The following is a 14,105-nucleotide window of genomic DNA, read 5'->3' on the forward strand; positions in this document are numbered from 1 at the left end:
GCTGTTTTTAATTAGGACAAAGCAACAACAAAAAGTGAGGCAGCAACGTCTTTTGGGATGAGAGAGGAAATTTTGGTTCCAGATCCTTAGCAACCAAAACATTGCTACACAAATTTTTCTTTCACACAGACAGCCAAGCCTCTAAATGAGTGAAAAGTTGGGGAAGGAATACAACATTTAAAAACAAAACTGACCACCAGTCTTTCTGTTCTGCTTAATTCCCCCAGGTAAGTTAAGAGGGTGGTACAAGAAAGAGAAGTGTTAACCATGTGACAAATTGTAGACACTGCCACCAGATTTCATCACCGATACTGGTTCCCTTTATTTTTACTGGAAATAAAAAGGCACTACTGCAAGAGTATTATGGACCTGAGAAACTGCCATTTGAAGCAGGAAGCAGTAAAATACATCTCTGAATCCTGCAGGACAGTTGAATATGAATTAAAAAGGATGAAGGCGCTACCACAGGGTAAAACTGATGCAAAACTAAAGGCCCAGGGGGGAAGAACTAACGGGTTAACAGATTGCTGCTACCTTAACGTTTATGTTTTAGAAGACTGTAAACTATCAAGAGCAGAATGCAAAACGTTTTATTTTCTAGACAGTATGATTCATGATACACTATCAGCTTCCTGTAGGTAACAGAATGGGACAGCTATTTACAGAAGAAAAACTTTAGGTGAACTTTGTTTAAAAAATGAGCAAGTACAAACAATTGCAACTTAACGCCTTAACACCTTTTCAATTACTCCTTTAAAACTACTCATCAGAAAACTCCCCATTGATACCCAGTCTTTTGGCACTATTTGTGCCAGAGGCAGTGGAAATACTATTGTCAGAAGAGTTCCGCTTTATAGAACTGAGTTTCTCTAACTCAAACTATTATAATACCAATTATTCACACATGAATACATTCACTTGCCTTTTAAATTGGCCAACTGTTCATTCTATAATCTTCACATAACCTCTACAGATTTGCCAAAGGGATCTTAATTTCAGTTCTAGCTTCTGTCTGGTTTGCTTTTTTGTGAATCACTACTAAGCATTTTTAATGACAGTAAGTATCTGTCTGACCACAAGTCACGCCTAACATTTCACTTGGGTTCACATGAAGTTGGTATCAAAACCAAATTTCCCCTGCTCGTTTTTCCCTCAAGCTGCACAATCTATGCAGACAGCATTTTTTAAAGTGCTGTGTAATACAATGCAACTAATCCTGAATACAAATTTACTCTACATTTTTTTAAGCAGTAGGTGAAGTGTCTCAGTTCTTCCATTCCTACGTTAAGACAATTTCAGAGTCATTTGAAAGACCCATAAACAAGGCAGACAGCATTTCCCCTAGGTGTGATTAAAAAGAAATTCTGTACTGTCCTTACTTCAGAAGGACTAGTCTGTTAAGTAAAATGAAACTTGTAGCAGACTTTCAGAAATTCTGAATTCTTGCCCACTGACAGGTGCTGCTTGGAGATCCTCCAGTCAGATACACTAAGTAATGACAACATCTAGTGAAATAAGCACCAACCCTGTCCAGAGCAGAGCACCGTTCTTGGCTATTAAAAAAGTGATAGTAAAAACCAAACAAACAAACAAAAAAAACCCTAAACAATTTGAACCAAAAAAATTCAACTCCTTCCCACTTTCCTGAAGCATTTCTGCAAGACCTAGACATAATTGTGACCTTTCTGTTTAGTATGGTCTCAGGAAATGAGATCATAAAAACATGGGTAAATGGTACAGAAGCTTCAGAGCTGAGGTATGCACTGTTGCTGTCCCCCAAATCCAGCAGCACAGTGACAAAACTGTAGACTACAGAGAAATAAAGTTAACAGTTGGAAAATAAAGCAGACATAATTACATGATTCAAAGACTGTCAATTATTAACAAGCAAGTCTGCTTCCCTTAACGTGCAAAGAGCCCTAATAAGAGGCAGCAAAGCAGAGATCTTTCTCTTGAAATTTCTGTAGTTTGACTACTACAGTACAGTGAGTGCAGCACAGTATTCAATGCTAACAAGTTCATTTTATACACAGCAGAAAAGACCCTTCCATGCTTTCACACTGCTTAAAACTCATCAGAGAATGTGACTCCTCTTCCTCTGTCAGTAAATGATAAAACTGACATCCATCAAACAGTAAATTCTCTGTTGTTACTTTATTTCATGAAGAATTCCTGAGGATTAAAACCCAAAGAAGATTCTCATGGCAAGCAAGTTCACCATGGATCTAGATTTTCAGTCTAGTTCAGTATCAAGAACCACTTAAAGCAATTGACATGTTTTAAGTTTTTCTTCCATGATCAAAATCCTCAACACCTTTCTTGTCTTGTGTGCAAAGTAACTCAAAGCCTTGAGAAAGCACTTATAACCAGCAACTTAAACTCTCTTATGCATCATCCAGGATATCTATGTACCTGCCACAGTAATTTAGCTGCTTCCAGTAGCTCCACATTCCTTACCAAGAGGCACTAAATAGTCCACTTGAAAGTCTCTGGAGTTTCTACTCACAAAGTCCCAAACTGCAGCCAGAGATAAGCAGCACGAAAGAACAGATCACAGTTCCACAATGGCTTAAAAAGCAAAGTGAGGTGCCAGCTTCCACTAACAAAGCCATTTCTCCCTCCAAAGCCAGCTATAGCATTTCCACTGTCTAATTTGTGCCGGCACTACTGTTCCTGCAGTAAAACAGATAAGGGAACTAAATCCATCTGAAACGTTAGGTTGCTGGATTTTTTTCTGGGTTAGTTTTCAACATCTTTGGTTGAGCTTTCCAACTCATGAATGACAGTGCTGCCACAGGCAACACGGTGGAAATATGCCACCAGTGACAAGGCAAGACAGCCTCTTTAGTAATGACCTGCAGTTTTACCAGCTTAAAGTGACTGTGGAACTAATCCCTAAAAGACGTAATTTTTTTCACCTAGGATGGAGGGCACTCAAGGCAGAGAGCTGACAAACACATGAAAAGAACTGCATACAACAACTTCACATATTTAGGATAACAGCATATGTTTTGTAAACAAATACTTGAAGAACCTTGGCATTTCTACTCAACAAGGAGGAATCAAGTTTCATAAGGAGGAGTTGAAATGGGTACCAAATCAATCCTGGCTGCAGCATTCCCAGTATTTTCTTCCCCAGTCAACTGCCTTCCCCTACCATCCCCAGTAATTCTCTCCACTCAAGCTCTTCCCAATATTTCTCGTGGAACTACCCCAGTGTCTCCTGCTCCTCCCCACCCCAGCTGAACAGGACACAGGACACACTCCCTCTGAGGTGTGCATGCCATGCCTGGCCAATGCCATGTTTTACCTGCTCAACCAGCATTTTCAATCTATCACCTTTTCCTGCAGTAGACACGTGAATTTGTCCAGCTACCAATTTTCACAAAAACTGCAGGAACCTAATCTTTCAGCTCTCAACTCCTGTCAAATCTGTCTGAACTCTGCTAAATGATTCAGAAGTTATTAGGGGAGCAGAGATGGACAGAGAGCACAGGTATGATTTTCTTCGGAAACCAAGATAAAAATATAATTTACATGAAACCAGAGTAATTATGTTAGTAGAACACATGGCAAGACAGTCACACTGGAAAATTAAAGAGGAAAATGAAGTCAAAAGAGAAGAGACAATCAGATTAATGTCACCTGTGGAGATAATTTTTAGACTTTCCACCTCTACAGATCTGCTCATTTCCCCTCTGCTGATTAGCTCTGTACAATAGCAAATATTCCAGCTTGGTACAAATCCTTGGTACCTTCAGTTGGCTCTTAAGGACTAGGGAATGACACCTTCCTGCTGCAAGAGAGCCATTAACAAACACAAGAAGGAATGAATCATGGCTACTGGATGGTTTCTCTGTCAAGGATGCAAAATCTGAAGTTAATAAATGGGTAATAATCCCAAGAAAATCCACAACTTCTGCAGACAGAAACATTACGTCTTAAAACAACTTAAAGCAAACGTTGCCACAGTTTTCAAAACAGAGGAAGGAAGGGATCTATGTGTTCTTAAAGCTTTTTATTACATCACTTGTGCATACCACTTAGAAAGAAAAAACCCCCAAACTATTTCAGAAGATCTTTTTAGCATGTTTATAAGAAAGGTGATGATAATGCTTTCAAGGACACCTCCTTAAGAGAGGCTGAGCCATCTTGCACTACTGAGTTATAAAGAAGAGAACAAGAGAATATAAAAAAGTCACTGATCAGGTAAATTGTAGAACCCACTTAGTCGTCTGTCAGAGGAAAAAGACACTTGATTAATTCAACAGGCAGGTATTTAATAGTGATGAAAGAAAATTTCTTTGTCACTAGGTATCACCGAGTTCAAAAGTTTGATGGCATCCCAAAAAAAGAACAGGCAGTCAAGATTTATTAGAACTCCCACAAATTCACTAAATTTCATTTTAAATTAGAAGAATTAAAAAGCCTATGGGGTTTAAAAGAACTGTTAACCAACTTGGAATTATCAGCTACACTGGTATTTCCTTCAAACTCAGGCATGAAAAAAAAATATTTCTCAAATGTTTGCAACTTTCTTTTAAAGCATCTGGTTGAAGACAGCATCAGATACAAGAGATCAAACTACTCCCATCCAGAATGCCAACTCCTACGCTACCCAGAACAAAATGACAAAGAAACAAAAAGAGACAGTTGTCCCAGCTCTGAGTAAAGATATCCTCACATTCCAGAAAATCTTTTTTAATAGTGTTTATCAAGTAACAGTACTTGCCTCTGTATCAAGTGAGAATTAATCCAAGTCAAATCTGGAAGGCAGAAGCAGAAAACAAAAGAGCAGCAAATGTAGAATAAGCAACAAAACAGCAGCTCCTAGGAATTTCATGTTAGCATCTGGATGACTGTTGATTTGCCAATACCCAATTTCTGAATCCAAACTCAGAACCAGACCAAAAGGGAGAAATAGTTCAAATAACCAAAACCATATGGTACCTGGTCTGCCATGTCCTTAGATAAAGCATTGCTGCAGTCACAGAAGCCTAAAGTGCAATCACTGACACCACTGTAGCAGAGAGGTCAAAGAAGAGACATTAAACAGATAAAAATCAGACAAAGACTGAGAATAAAATGGTTCCTGAAAAGACTGTAAATGAAAGACCTTTTCTTTCTAAAAAATCTTTTTAAAAAGTAGTCCAGGCAAAACAAAAGCCTTTCCATGATACAGCAGAAACAAAGTGTTCCATAGGACAGCGAAGATCACCATTTGGGGGGGAAAAAGGCAAACCAAAAACCAACCAACCAAAAAAGTCCAACACAAAAAAAAAAGCACAGAAAATATTACTTATTTAGAAACAACATTTTCTGCCATAGTTTTTTAGATCCTTGCTTGGTATCCCTACAGTTCTTTCTAGAGAGACCACTAATCACTTAAATTACTGGGAAAAGTTAGCACTGTGTTTACTTCATATTTCATAAAATGACTTTTATATAAAACTTGTATTTTTAATAGTTTGCATAACACAAAGGATTTAAATTTTCTTTATTTGCTCCAAATGCCATTTTCACAGCTATGCTATTTATCATATGGCACAAAAGATATCTTCTGTATGAAGAAAACATAAAATCTGCAGTTTATCACTACAGTATATTATCATTAAATGCTGCAAAAAAAAGATAAGAATGCAAAGCCAAATCTTCCCCACAGAGTTTATTTATACGTAACACTAAAGGAAGCAAGTGCAAGACAGTAAAATGGAATGAACCATGCCCCATCTACTGGCAGAATGGAGCAGTTGGATACAGTTTTATTATACAGGATCCCAATGATTAAAGAGATGCTAATGCTTTATGAGCTAACATGTATCTAAACCACTTAATTTAGCAAACACACCAAACTGCAGACTGCTGGTAGTTTTGTTTTCCACACAGCTCCATAGAAAGACAAAATAAGACCATTCTCAGCAGTGACCAGGGGCAATGGGAACAGCCTGAAACACAAGACACTCAAAATTAAGATAAATAAATTATTGGTTGTGGCCAAGCACTACAAGAAGTTCCCCGGGCATGACACGGAGCCTCCATTCTTGGAGGTGTTCAAAACACAAGTGGACAAAGCCTTGAGCAACCAGCTCTGAGCAGAGCAGGACTAGAAGATCTCCAGAGGTTCCTCCAACCACTGTAATTCTGTGATTCTATAATCATAAAACTGCTTGTATCAGACTTCTGACATATGTCCCATTTTAAGTTCCCACCACAATACCTGCACTTTTCTCAAAATACACAGTCGATAATGGAAATATTTTAAATTGTGGCAGAACTTCCCCAAACAGATTTTCAGCAACTCCTAGTAAGGCAATACTTTTAAAACTCATCTATACTGTGAGACACAATCCCTGCAGCTGTACCTTCAACAAGGGAAATGGAAGTTGCAGATGAAATGTAACTCAGGAACATGGATCACCATGCCTTCACACAGAAAAATTATTTGTGTGCCCCATTTCCAACAGCCCATCTGGTCTAATCCAATTAACAAAATACCTAAAATACATCAGAAAAAATTAAATAATTCACAAAGTAACAGGCAACTAAAAAACTAAATAAAGTTTTATACAAAATATATAACCTCAGAAAGCAAACCAACACAATCCCAACTCTCACTCTCTACTGTACTCGCCCTGAACAGGTCCTTAAATTGGGCAGGCTGCTGCACTGTCTGCAGTCCACTCTGTTTTTAGAGAAGATACTTAACAATAATTTCTTTTAGAGTTCTCAGGTTTGTCATCTGAATTAACCTTTTTGCAGCTATTTTCTACAATACTGTGAAAACAAAGCTCCTAAAAAATAGTAATAACTTACCAAGAAAATAATGTTATGATTGGTGATTTTTTCCTTAGAGTCCTCTAAGGGAAAAAATTAATTCAAGTTCAAACAGCAGAAAACATGCAGTATTTCCAGAATTATTAACTGAAAAGTACAGTTTTATCCTGTTGAATTAAATTACTTATATGATTTTTCTTGTTACTCTGATTGTGCAATACACTGCAGTCTTAAAATAAAAAATAGTATTTCTTGACCATAAAAAAAATTCCATTCTCCCTCTAAAATAATCTCTGTTAGAAATCCCTTCTCTAAACTTACTTCTTTCATTCAAACAATCACAATCTACAGTTTCATTTGCTGCTATTTGAGCTCCCCACAATCTGCCCAGTTCTGCTCTCACCCTTCTCTAGCTTATCCTCCAAGTACCCTTTTAAGACTGCTTCTCTTCCTCATTTCCAGTCTCTGCTGAACTGACCATATCAATCTTCAAGAGTGCCCATGTACTACCGGAATTCTTTCTGCAGATTTCTGATTGCTCATCAATTCCTGGTTCTCTCTCCTGATTACTAGATGCATCACATCCCTCCTGGACTAGTTACCTTTTTCAGACTCAGCCTTAAAAGCCATATTTTCATTTGATCATAGTCCCACACACACTAAGCCTCAAATTTTCTTGCCTTCCAAGCTAGATCACGAAAATACCAACAGGATCAGTGCCTTAACAGTAACTTTGTTGTTTGCACAGAGACACTGGCAATTTCCTGCAGCTGATAGCTCGAGTTTTCAAACAACTGCTGCTGCCTCCACAACAGAGGGGAAGCGAGTGAGGTAGCAGAGCTGCTTTGGATCCGAGTCACCAGCAACGGCTGCTCTCCCCCTTCCCAAGGGATGTCCAGCTTGGAGGTCTATAAACCCCACCGTCTGCTGCTCAGCATGCACAGCCAGCAAAGTGCTCTGTAGAGCAGCCAGACGGAGAATCTCCATCCTGGACTTTACAGGAAATGGAAAAAAATAAATTTGGAATCCCTTCCCTCCACTCTCTGTTTTTGCACGAGCTGCCAAATGAATAAAGAACAGCTTGGATCCAAATCATCAATTTATTATATAACAATTTATTCTAACCATAATTCCATACAGTTGACTTTAATTCCTTTAACGGAAGAAATTACAGCTTTGGGAAATAAAATCATACACCTCTAATTAATTAAACCATTTGACATCAACACTATCATTCATATATAAACAATGTTCATCTCTGGGCAGTTATCATCATGCCTAGAAAATTATTTCTCATCAAGGAAAAGCACCATGAAGGAGAGCACAAAGACCTAAAGGAAAATTTGTCTGCTTAAATCTCTCAGTTTGCCACCAATCAGCAATAATTGATAATGCTAAAAATAATATATTAATAACGGACTCCACACCTTCAGCAGGAAAGCCAAAAACAACTATCAGTATGTCCCTCATACTCACTTTCTCTCATAGTCTTATTCTTTATAATGAAAGTACCTGCTATGTATTTACCAGCTCTAATCAACTGACCTCTTGAAAATAATTAGCAGTGCCTCTGATTACCCAATCACACTTCACAACCCTAGAGATCTTGATCACTTAACTGGATTAATTCAGTAGGCTCCAGGAAGTGTATCTTAACATCCTCCAGTAATGGTTACTCACTATTGAAAACCATTGCCATGAAGGAAAATACAGTTAAATTTGCAATCTCTTCCCTAGCTTTCAGCATGACACTGAATGTATTAAAGGCAGGGACTGAATGTAGTGCATGTGAGAGTGTATTAAGCAGTGTAGAGGTATTTACCTGCTAATACACAGAGAGTAAACAAACGTGAAAACTCATCAAACCACTGAAAGGTGTTCTTACTGGATCTGAGCTGTCATACTGAAAACAGTCTTTTACAATGAAGAATGCAAAATACTCATACTGCATTAGAAAAATAGCTATGCTTTACCACAAAATTAGAAATCCTGCTTCTTTACAACATGTTGGGCAGAGATTTTATGTACTCATAAAAGGAATATTTCTTAAAGTTCCATGTGTTTCGTGCCTACAATTACTTCTGGAGATAATCAGTAAGCAGCAGTAGAGACACATTTCAAATGTCTGCCATTGAAAGGACCTCTAATTTTGCACAATTGTCACCCGAGGTACTTACAAGCACATTTATTTGCAGAGTTGGGCCACACAGCCATGGTGGGTTTTTGTTTGTTCCGAAATGCCTCTTCAACTCTGGCTTCTGTTTTCCGTACAGTGGAACCATGAGGATTTACCTGTTCTGCTGGCACTGATAAGCCTGCATGCAAAAGACAACCATACCTATTTAAATAAACCAAGCTGCAGGAAACAACTGAAGCAAAGAAGAAACTTGGAACACCACACCGCAATACGAATACATCCATTAATATTTAGCTGGACATTCAAAATAAAGATTTGAATCAAGAATATTTGGTTTCTACTGACAAAACAACTTACTGGTTGTATGGTCTTGAACTGTCAGCTCTGATGGACTAGAAAAATGTGACTGTCTCTCACACTTGGGTCCCCAAAGATTGACTCTTCTATCCATATTTCCTCTACAAGTAAATTCTTACTGACCATTTCAATTTTTTCCTTATTTTTAACAGATAATTTAAAAATATGTGGCAATTCATAATGGCATTGTATGCCATATCAAAAAGAGTACCTGAGTAAGAACCTTGTATTGCCACTGTGATCTATGTTATGTAAAATGGATCCATTTCAGAGTCAATATGAGCTCTTAAATTAAGAAAATGCAATTCTGCTTTTAACAAAAAGTATGGTTTGCTTCCTATAATATAACAATCTCATTGCTTCTACTGCTTCATAGGCTTTTAAATTAAATTCTAAAAAGGCGAACTTTCATACTGGTTAAGCACATTTTAAAGATATAAATGCATATCTGAAGTTTTGTATTTGTGAACTAGAATTTCCTATCCATTCACTAAAATGGTCTTCAAAATGTCATACTATGTCTCCAGCAGAAACTGAAACCAAGTGATCAAGAAGCTCCAAAACTGATGGATGCAGAAATTAAAAGATTCACACAGAAACCTTCATCTCACAATTAATAATTACAGCATAGGTATCTAGGTACTATTCTAAAAATTTTAAACTGTGTATCAAACACATTTCATTACTCAAAACAACTATCACTTCTACCTTTTCATTTGCTGGTCTCCACAAGAAGTTGCAGATTTCAATAATCTATTTACAGTTCTTAATTTACCAACTTAAAACTTGCTGTCCTTAGGTTTAACATCTTTCAACAACAGCACCTCATTTCAGTAATAGAGGAAAAAGAAATTCTAGTTTGACTCTAGTTTTATTGTACAGTTTATCTTCCTGTTACACTGCAGTACTTTTGAGATCACTCACCAGTCACAGTACTAAGTAAAAACAGCAGATGTGTTAAAAAAAAAAAAAAAGAAAAAAAATATACCACCCTACAAAACCACCAGAAAAGTTGGGGAAAAAAAGCAATGTAGAAAATACCTTCCATTTCACAACTATGTAAGATTGCTAAATAACTTGCTAATAAAATTGTGAAGAAAATGGATATGGAGCTTTTTAGCCTTTTTCATCCCTTGCTTAAACTGCCCTGAAAGAGGTACATGTTGAACTCTAGATGAGCAGATGCACTCTGATTGTCCTGATCTGCTGTCTTGCTGAGGATGTTCTTCAGAGCAAAGTGAGAATAACGGCAGAGCATTCACATCCCTTCCATCCATTACAATGACCAGTGCCAAGACTACATTCCTGAAGTGTTACCATCCAGGTGTTCTGCACCACCACAATCTTTGACACAACTCCTGATCCCTTGTGTTTGCCTTACAGCATGAGGCTTCCTCACACCTCAAGAGCTTGATATATTTTCCTCTGTTCATAAACAGTTAATCTAACACAGCTTCTTCCATGCATTCCAAGTCTTTTGGACTTGCTTTGGATAGCGTTCCTTGCTAATCCCATCAGTGATCTTAGCCTTGCACATTCTACAGCTGGACCAACTGCAGAGCTCAGTTGTCACTAAAACCAACAAGTGTTGTCCAGAAGCACAAGCATCTTCAAGTGTCACCTGCAAGTACCTGTGACACTGTAAGAGTTTCCATGCCAATGTACTGAATCCACTTTGAATCCCGCCCATTCCTGTCTATGAGATGTTTTCTCCCATGAACTGGTACTGCTCATCACGCACCTGTTACCTGAAGGCCAACTTACCAGCACCTCACTCCAATGGTACCTGCTTTTTCTGATTTAACAAGTTCATTGCATGATACCATCAGCCTTAATTATGACTTAAGACACTGCCCTTCTTTCGACAGAATCTGCAGGCTTTGTCCCCAGAAATATCTATTACTGGGTCACTGTCACAAAAAGGAGGGCAGCATTCCAGTTCTTGCAAACTTGCAAGAAAGGGATACAAGCCATAGAGTCATTCTCTGTAACAAAGAGCTCTTAAAAACATTTACTTTAACCTCGGAAGCAATAACCTTTAACAGTCATGGGGTCTTGGATAATTAACCAAGCACAGCTCACAGCATGACACTGCAGCCACAATTGTGAATATTCTTATAGTTCTAATAGAAAAGTACAGAGAAGAAATGAAGGCATTATATTAGCTCTGTTTTACAACCACAGCGAATTACAATTGGTGCATTTATCCACAATTCAAGACACACATTGCAAGCTTGCACAAAATTAGACAAAAACATGCATGACTGAATAGGAAAATAAAAAGAACTGTATCCATTTTAACCTGAAGAAGAGAAAGCCTATAGACATTTGCATAGTTCAAAGAAATTTATTAATAAAGGGTCCTCAGTCTACCAACAGAAGTATTTCAAGAACCAGCAGCTGAAAGCTAAGACCAGCCAATTCAGCCTAGAAATCAAATAATGGAGCTTTATACCAAAGCAGGAAACAACTTGCCAAGGTAAAGCTGGAATTATTGAAATCAGTAATCCCTAAATCAGCATGAAATTTTGTTCTAATGTTATAGTTCAGTGATTTTCAACCTTTTTCAACTTTCAAAACTTTAAAACTTTTCCATGGAGGTAGACTCTTTTCATGTAAACAGAGCACTGTTCCCACAGCAGGAATATGTTTGGACTTCTGATAACTTTCCCTGGTCACTTTAGAAGCTGTACACAGACTTGGACATCTATGGACTACAAGTTGAAACCAACTCCATTAACTCAGTAGGTGGCTATATTTCCCAATTTTGGGCTGTTAGATTGTCAACATCATGCTCCCTTCAATGTGGATGTATGGGTTCTTTCTTATTAAAAAAAAAAATCAATATATTACCTCTGAAACTACACTTGTACACATGCCAGGGTAAACCGAAAATCCAGTGGTTTAAATGCTGTTCTTCCTTATCATAATTCTTATCATACTGTGTTACACACACTTTCAGAACACAGCTCTGGTTCCACCACATCCACGTAAGAACCCAACATTTACCTGTTTACCAGGTTCTATAATACTGTCTGTAATAGCAGGCAATGTATCCCTCTTCTGAGAAGCATGATGGTGTTTTATCAGATCAGCTCACACAATAGAAAAAGTAGAAGAGTTTCAAGTTCAGTCACCCTTTAACCTGCACTGTCTGAATCTAACATGCATTCTGTACTTCATCTTAAATTTAAATGTTTATATTGAGATCTGTAAATTCTATCCCACATATCTACAGAAGCTTTTCTTGTTCTCCTTGTCCCTTGCCAGGCTGAATTCTCTCAGAGCTGAGATCCTAACCTGATCCCTGGCTGCTCAGTTTCTCTGTATTCCTCCCTCTGTATTTCTGTTTCCACTCTCTGCAGGCCTCCCTTTTGAGTTTAAGTTTGTCCAGAATCAACTTAATCATCCACATAGGCCTCCTGATGTGTTTGCGTAACTTTCTCTTTGTTGGGAAACATCACTCCTGAGTTTGGAGGAGGCAATCCTTGAGTATTAACCAGCTTTCCTGGGCCCCTCTTCCCTCCAGGGCTTTATCCCATGGGACTCTACCAAGCCAGCTCTCCTGAAGTCCAAGGTACTGAGCTTTGCTGTACAACCCCCTTGCAACCCTAAGGATCTCAAATCTCACCATTTTATGGTCACTGCAGCCCAGCTGCTCTTGAGCTTCACATTCCCCAGCCCCTCCTTGTTGGTGGGAACAAGGTCCAGCAGAGCACCTCTTCTTGTTGCCTCCTCTGTAACTTGGAGAAGGAAGTTGTCCTCTACTCATTCTAGAAACCTCCTGAATTGCTTCTGCCCTGCTGTGTTGTCCCTTCAATAAATACTGGGTCCACAAGATCCAGGGCTTGTGAATATGAGGCCATTCCTATCAGTCTATAGAGGGCCTCTATATATGTTGTGTTACAATAACTGAAGTTAAACATACCTCTTTTTCTTCTTGCTTCCTTGATTTCTTCACACATCTTATTAAATTCTGGATCCAGTTCAGCAGCAATGATGGCATGAGCAGTGTCCTTCAAAGTACACGCTCTGTGTCTAATTATTTTATCTAGAAAACAGGACAGCACACTTTTTTACCACAATTACAAAAATTCCTTAGCATTTCTATGTTGGTTTGTATTGTATATTACAACACTGATAGAAACAGAAGTAATTGGGAAAAATTACAGATGTGTGAAAATGCAGATCAATCAATACCACAGCACACTCAAAAATCACAACCCAGCTGTTGAAGAGATATAGGAGTTTTCAAAAGTAAAAATTGCTACTTTAATCCATGCTGGCATCTATAAACAAATGCAAATAGTGAATTATGAACACACCTAAATCAACTTGCTATCAGGTGTAGCCAGTTTCCAGAGGCAGATCTACACAGCATAATCGAGTGGAGTGCAAAGAGTCCCAAAGTAACAACAGACTTGTCCAGGAATTAATTTACCCACTGGGGTCTAGGAATATTCACAGTTATACTGCCTGCAAAATCACACTGGACATCATCTGCATCTGTAAGGTAGACCTGGCTCACTTATGTTCCTTCCCTGTTGTTTTTTTCTTTAACCTAAAATTATTGCTTAATTATTATTTAACAACTGATCAAAACTGTGCTAAAACATATTCCTCTATTTCTTACACTGAGTAGCTGTTTCTCATTTTAATCCATTAAAAAAAAACTGGCAAGAAACAAGCCTCGAGTGTGCTACATTTTCAGGCCTAAATTGCCCATGCTGGAAGCCTAAATGCAACTCAGGAAAAAACAGACCAGTTCCCCTACCTTTGAAACACACAAAACAAATTATTCCACTGTTGAAATTTGAAAAGTAATCGTAACTTAATA

General features: G+C 38.1%; 1 protein-coding gene across 4 annotated transcripts in view; it reads right to left on the minus strand.

Annotated features, from left to right (window-relative positions):
- The window catches only part of ATAD2B (ATPase family AAA domain containing 2B), a 72,816-nt gene that overhangs the window by 8,058 nt on the left and 50,653 nt on the right, over nt 1-14,105 (minus strand). For all 4 annotated transcript variants that reach the window (XM_069011694.1, XM_069011695.1, XM_069011693.1 and 1 more), the window contains exons 23-24: nt 13,197-13,319; nt 8,952-9,089 (exon numbers count right to left, since the gene is read on the minus strand). In XM_069011694.1, the coding sequence (XP_068867795.1) occupies nt 8,952-9,089; nt 13,197-13,319 (261 nt within the window). The remainder of the gene's footprint in view (nt 1-8,951; nt 9,090-13,196; nt 13,320-14,105) is intronic.

This window comes from Aphelocoma coerulescens, chromosome 3, assembly GCF_041296385.1.
Source record: "Aphelocoma coerulescens isolate FSJ_1873_10779 chromosome 3, UR_Acoe_1.0, whole genome shotgun sequence".
Lineage (NCBI taxonomy): Eukaryota > Metazoa > Chordata > Aves > Passeriformes > Corvidae > Aphelocoma > Aphelocoma coerulescens.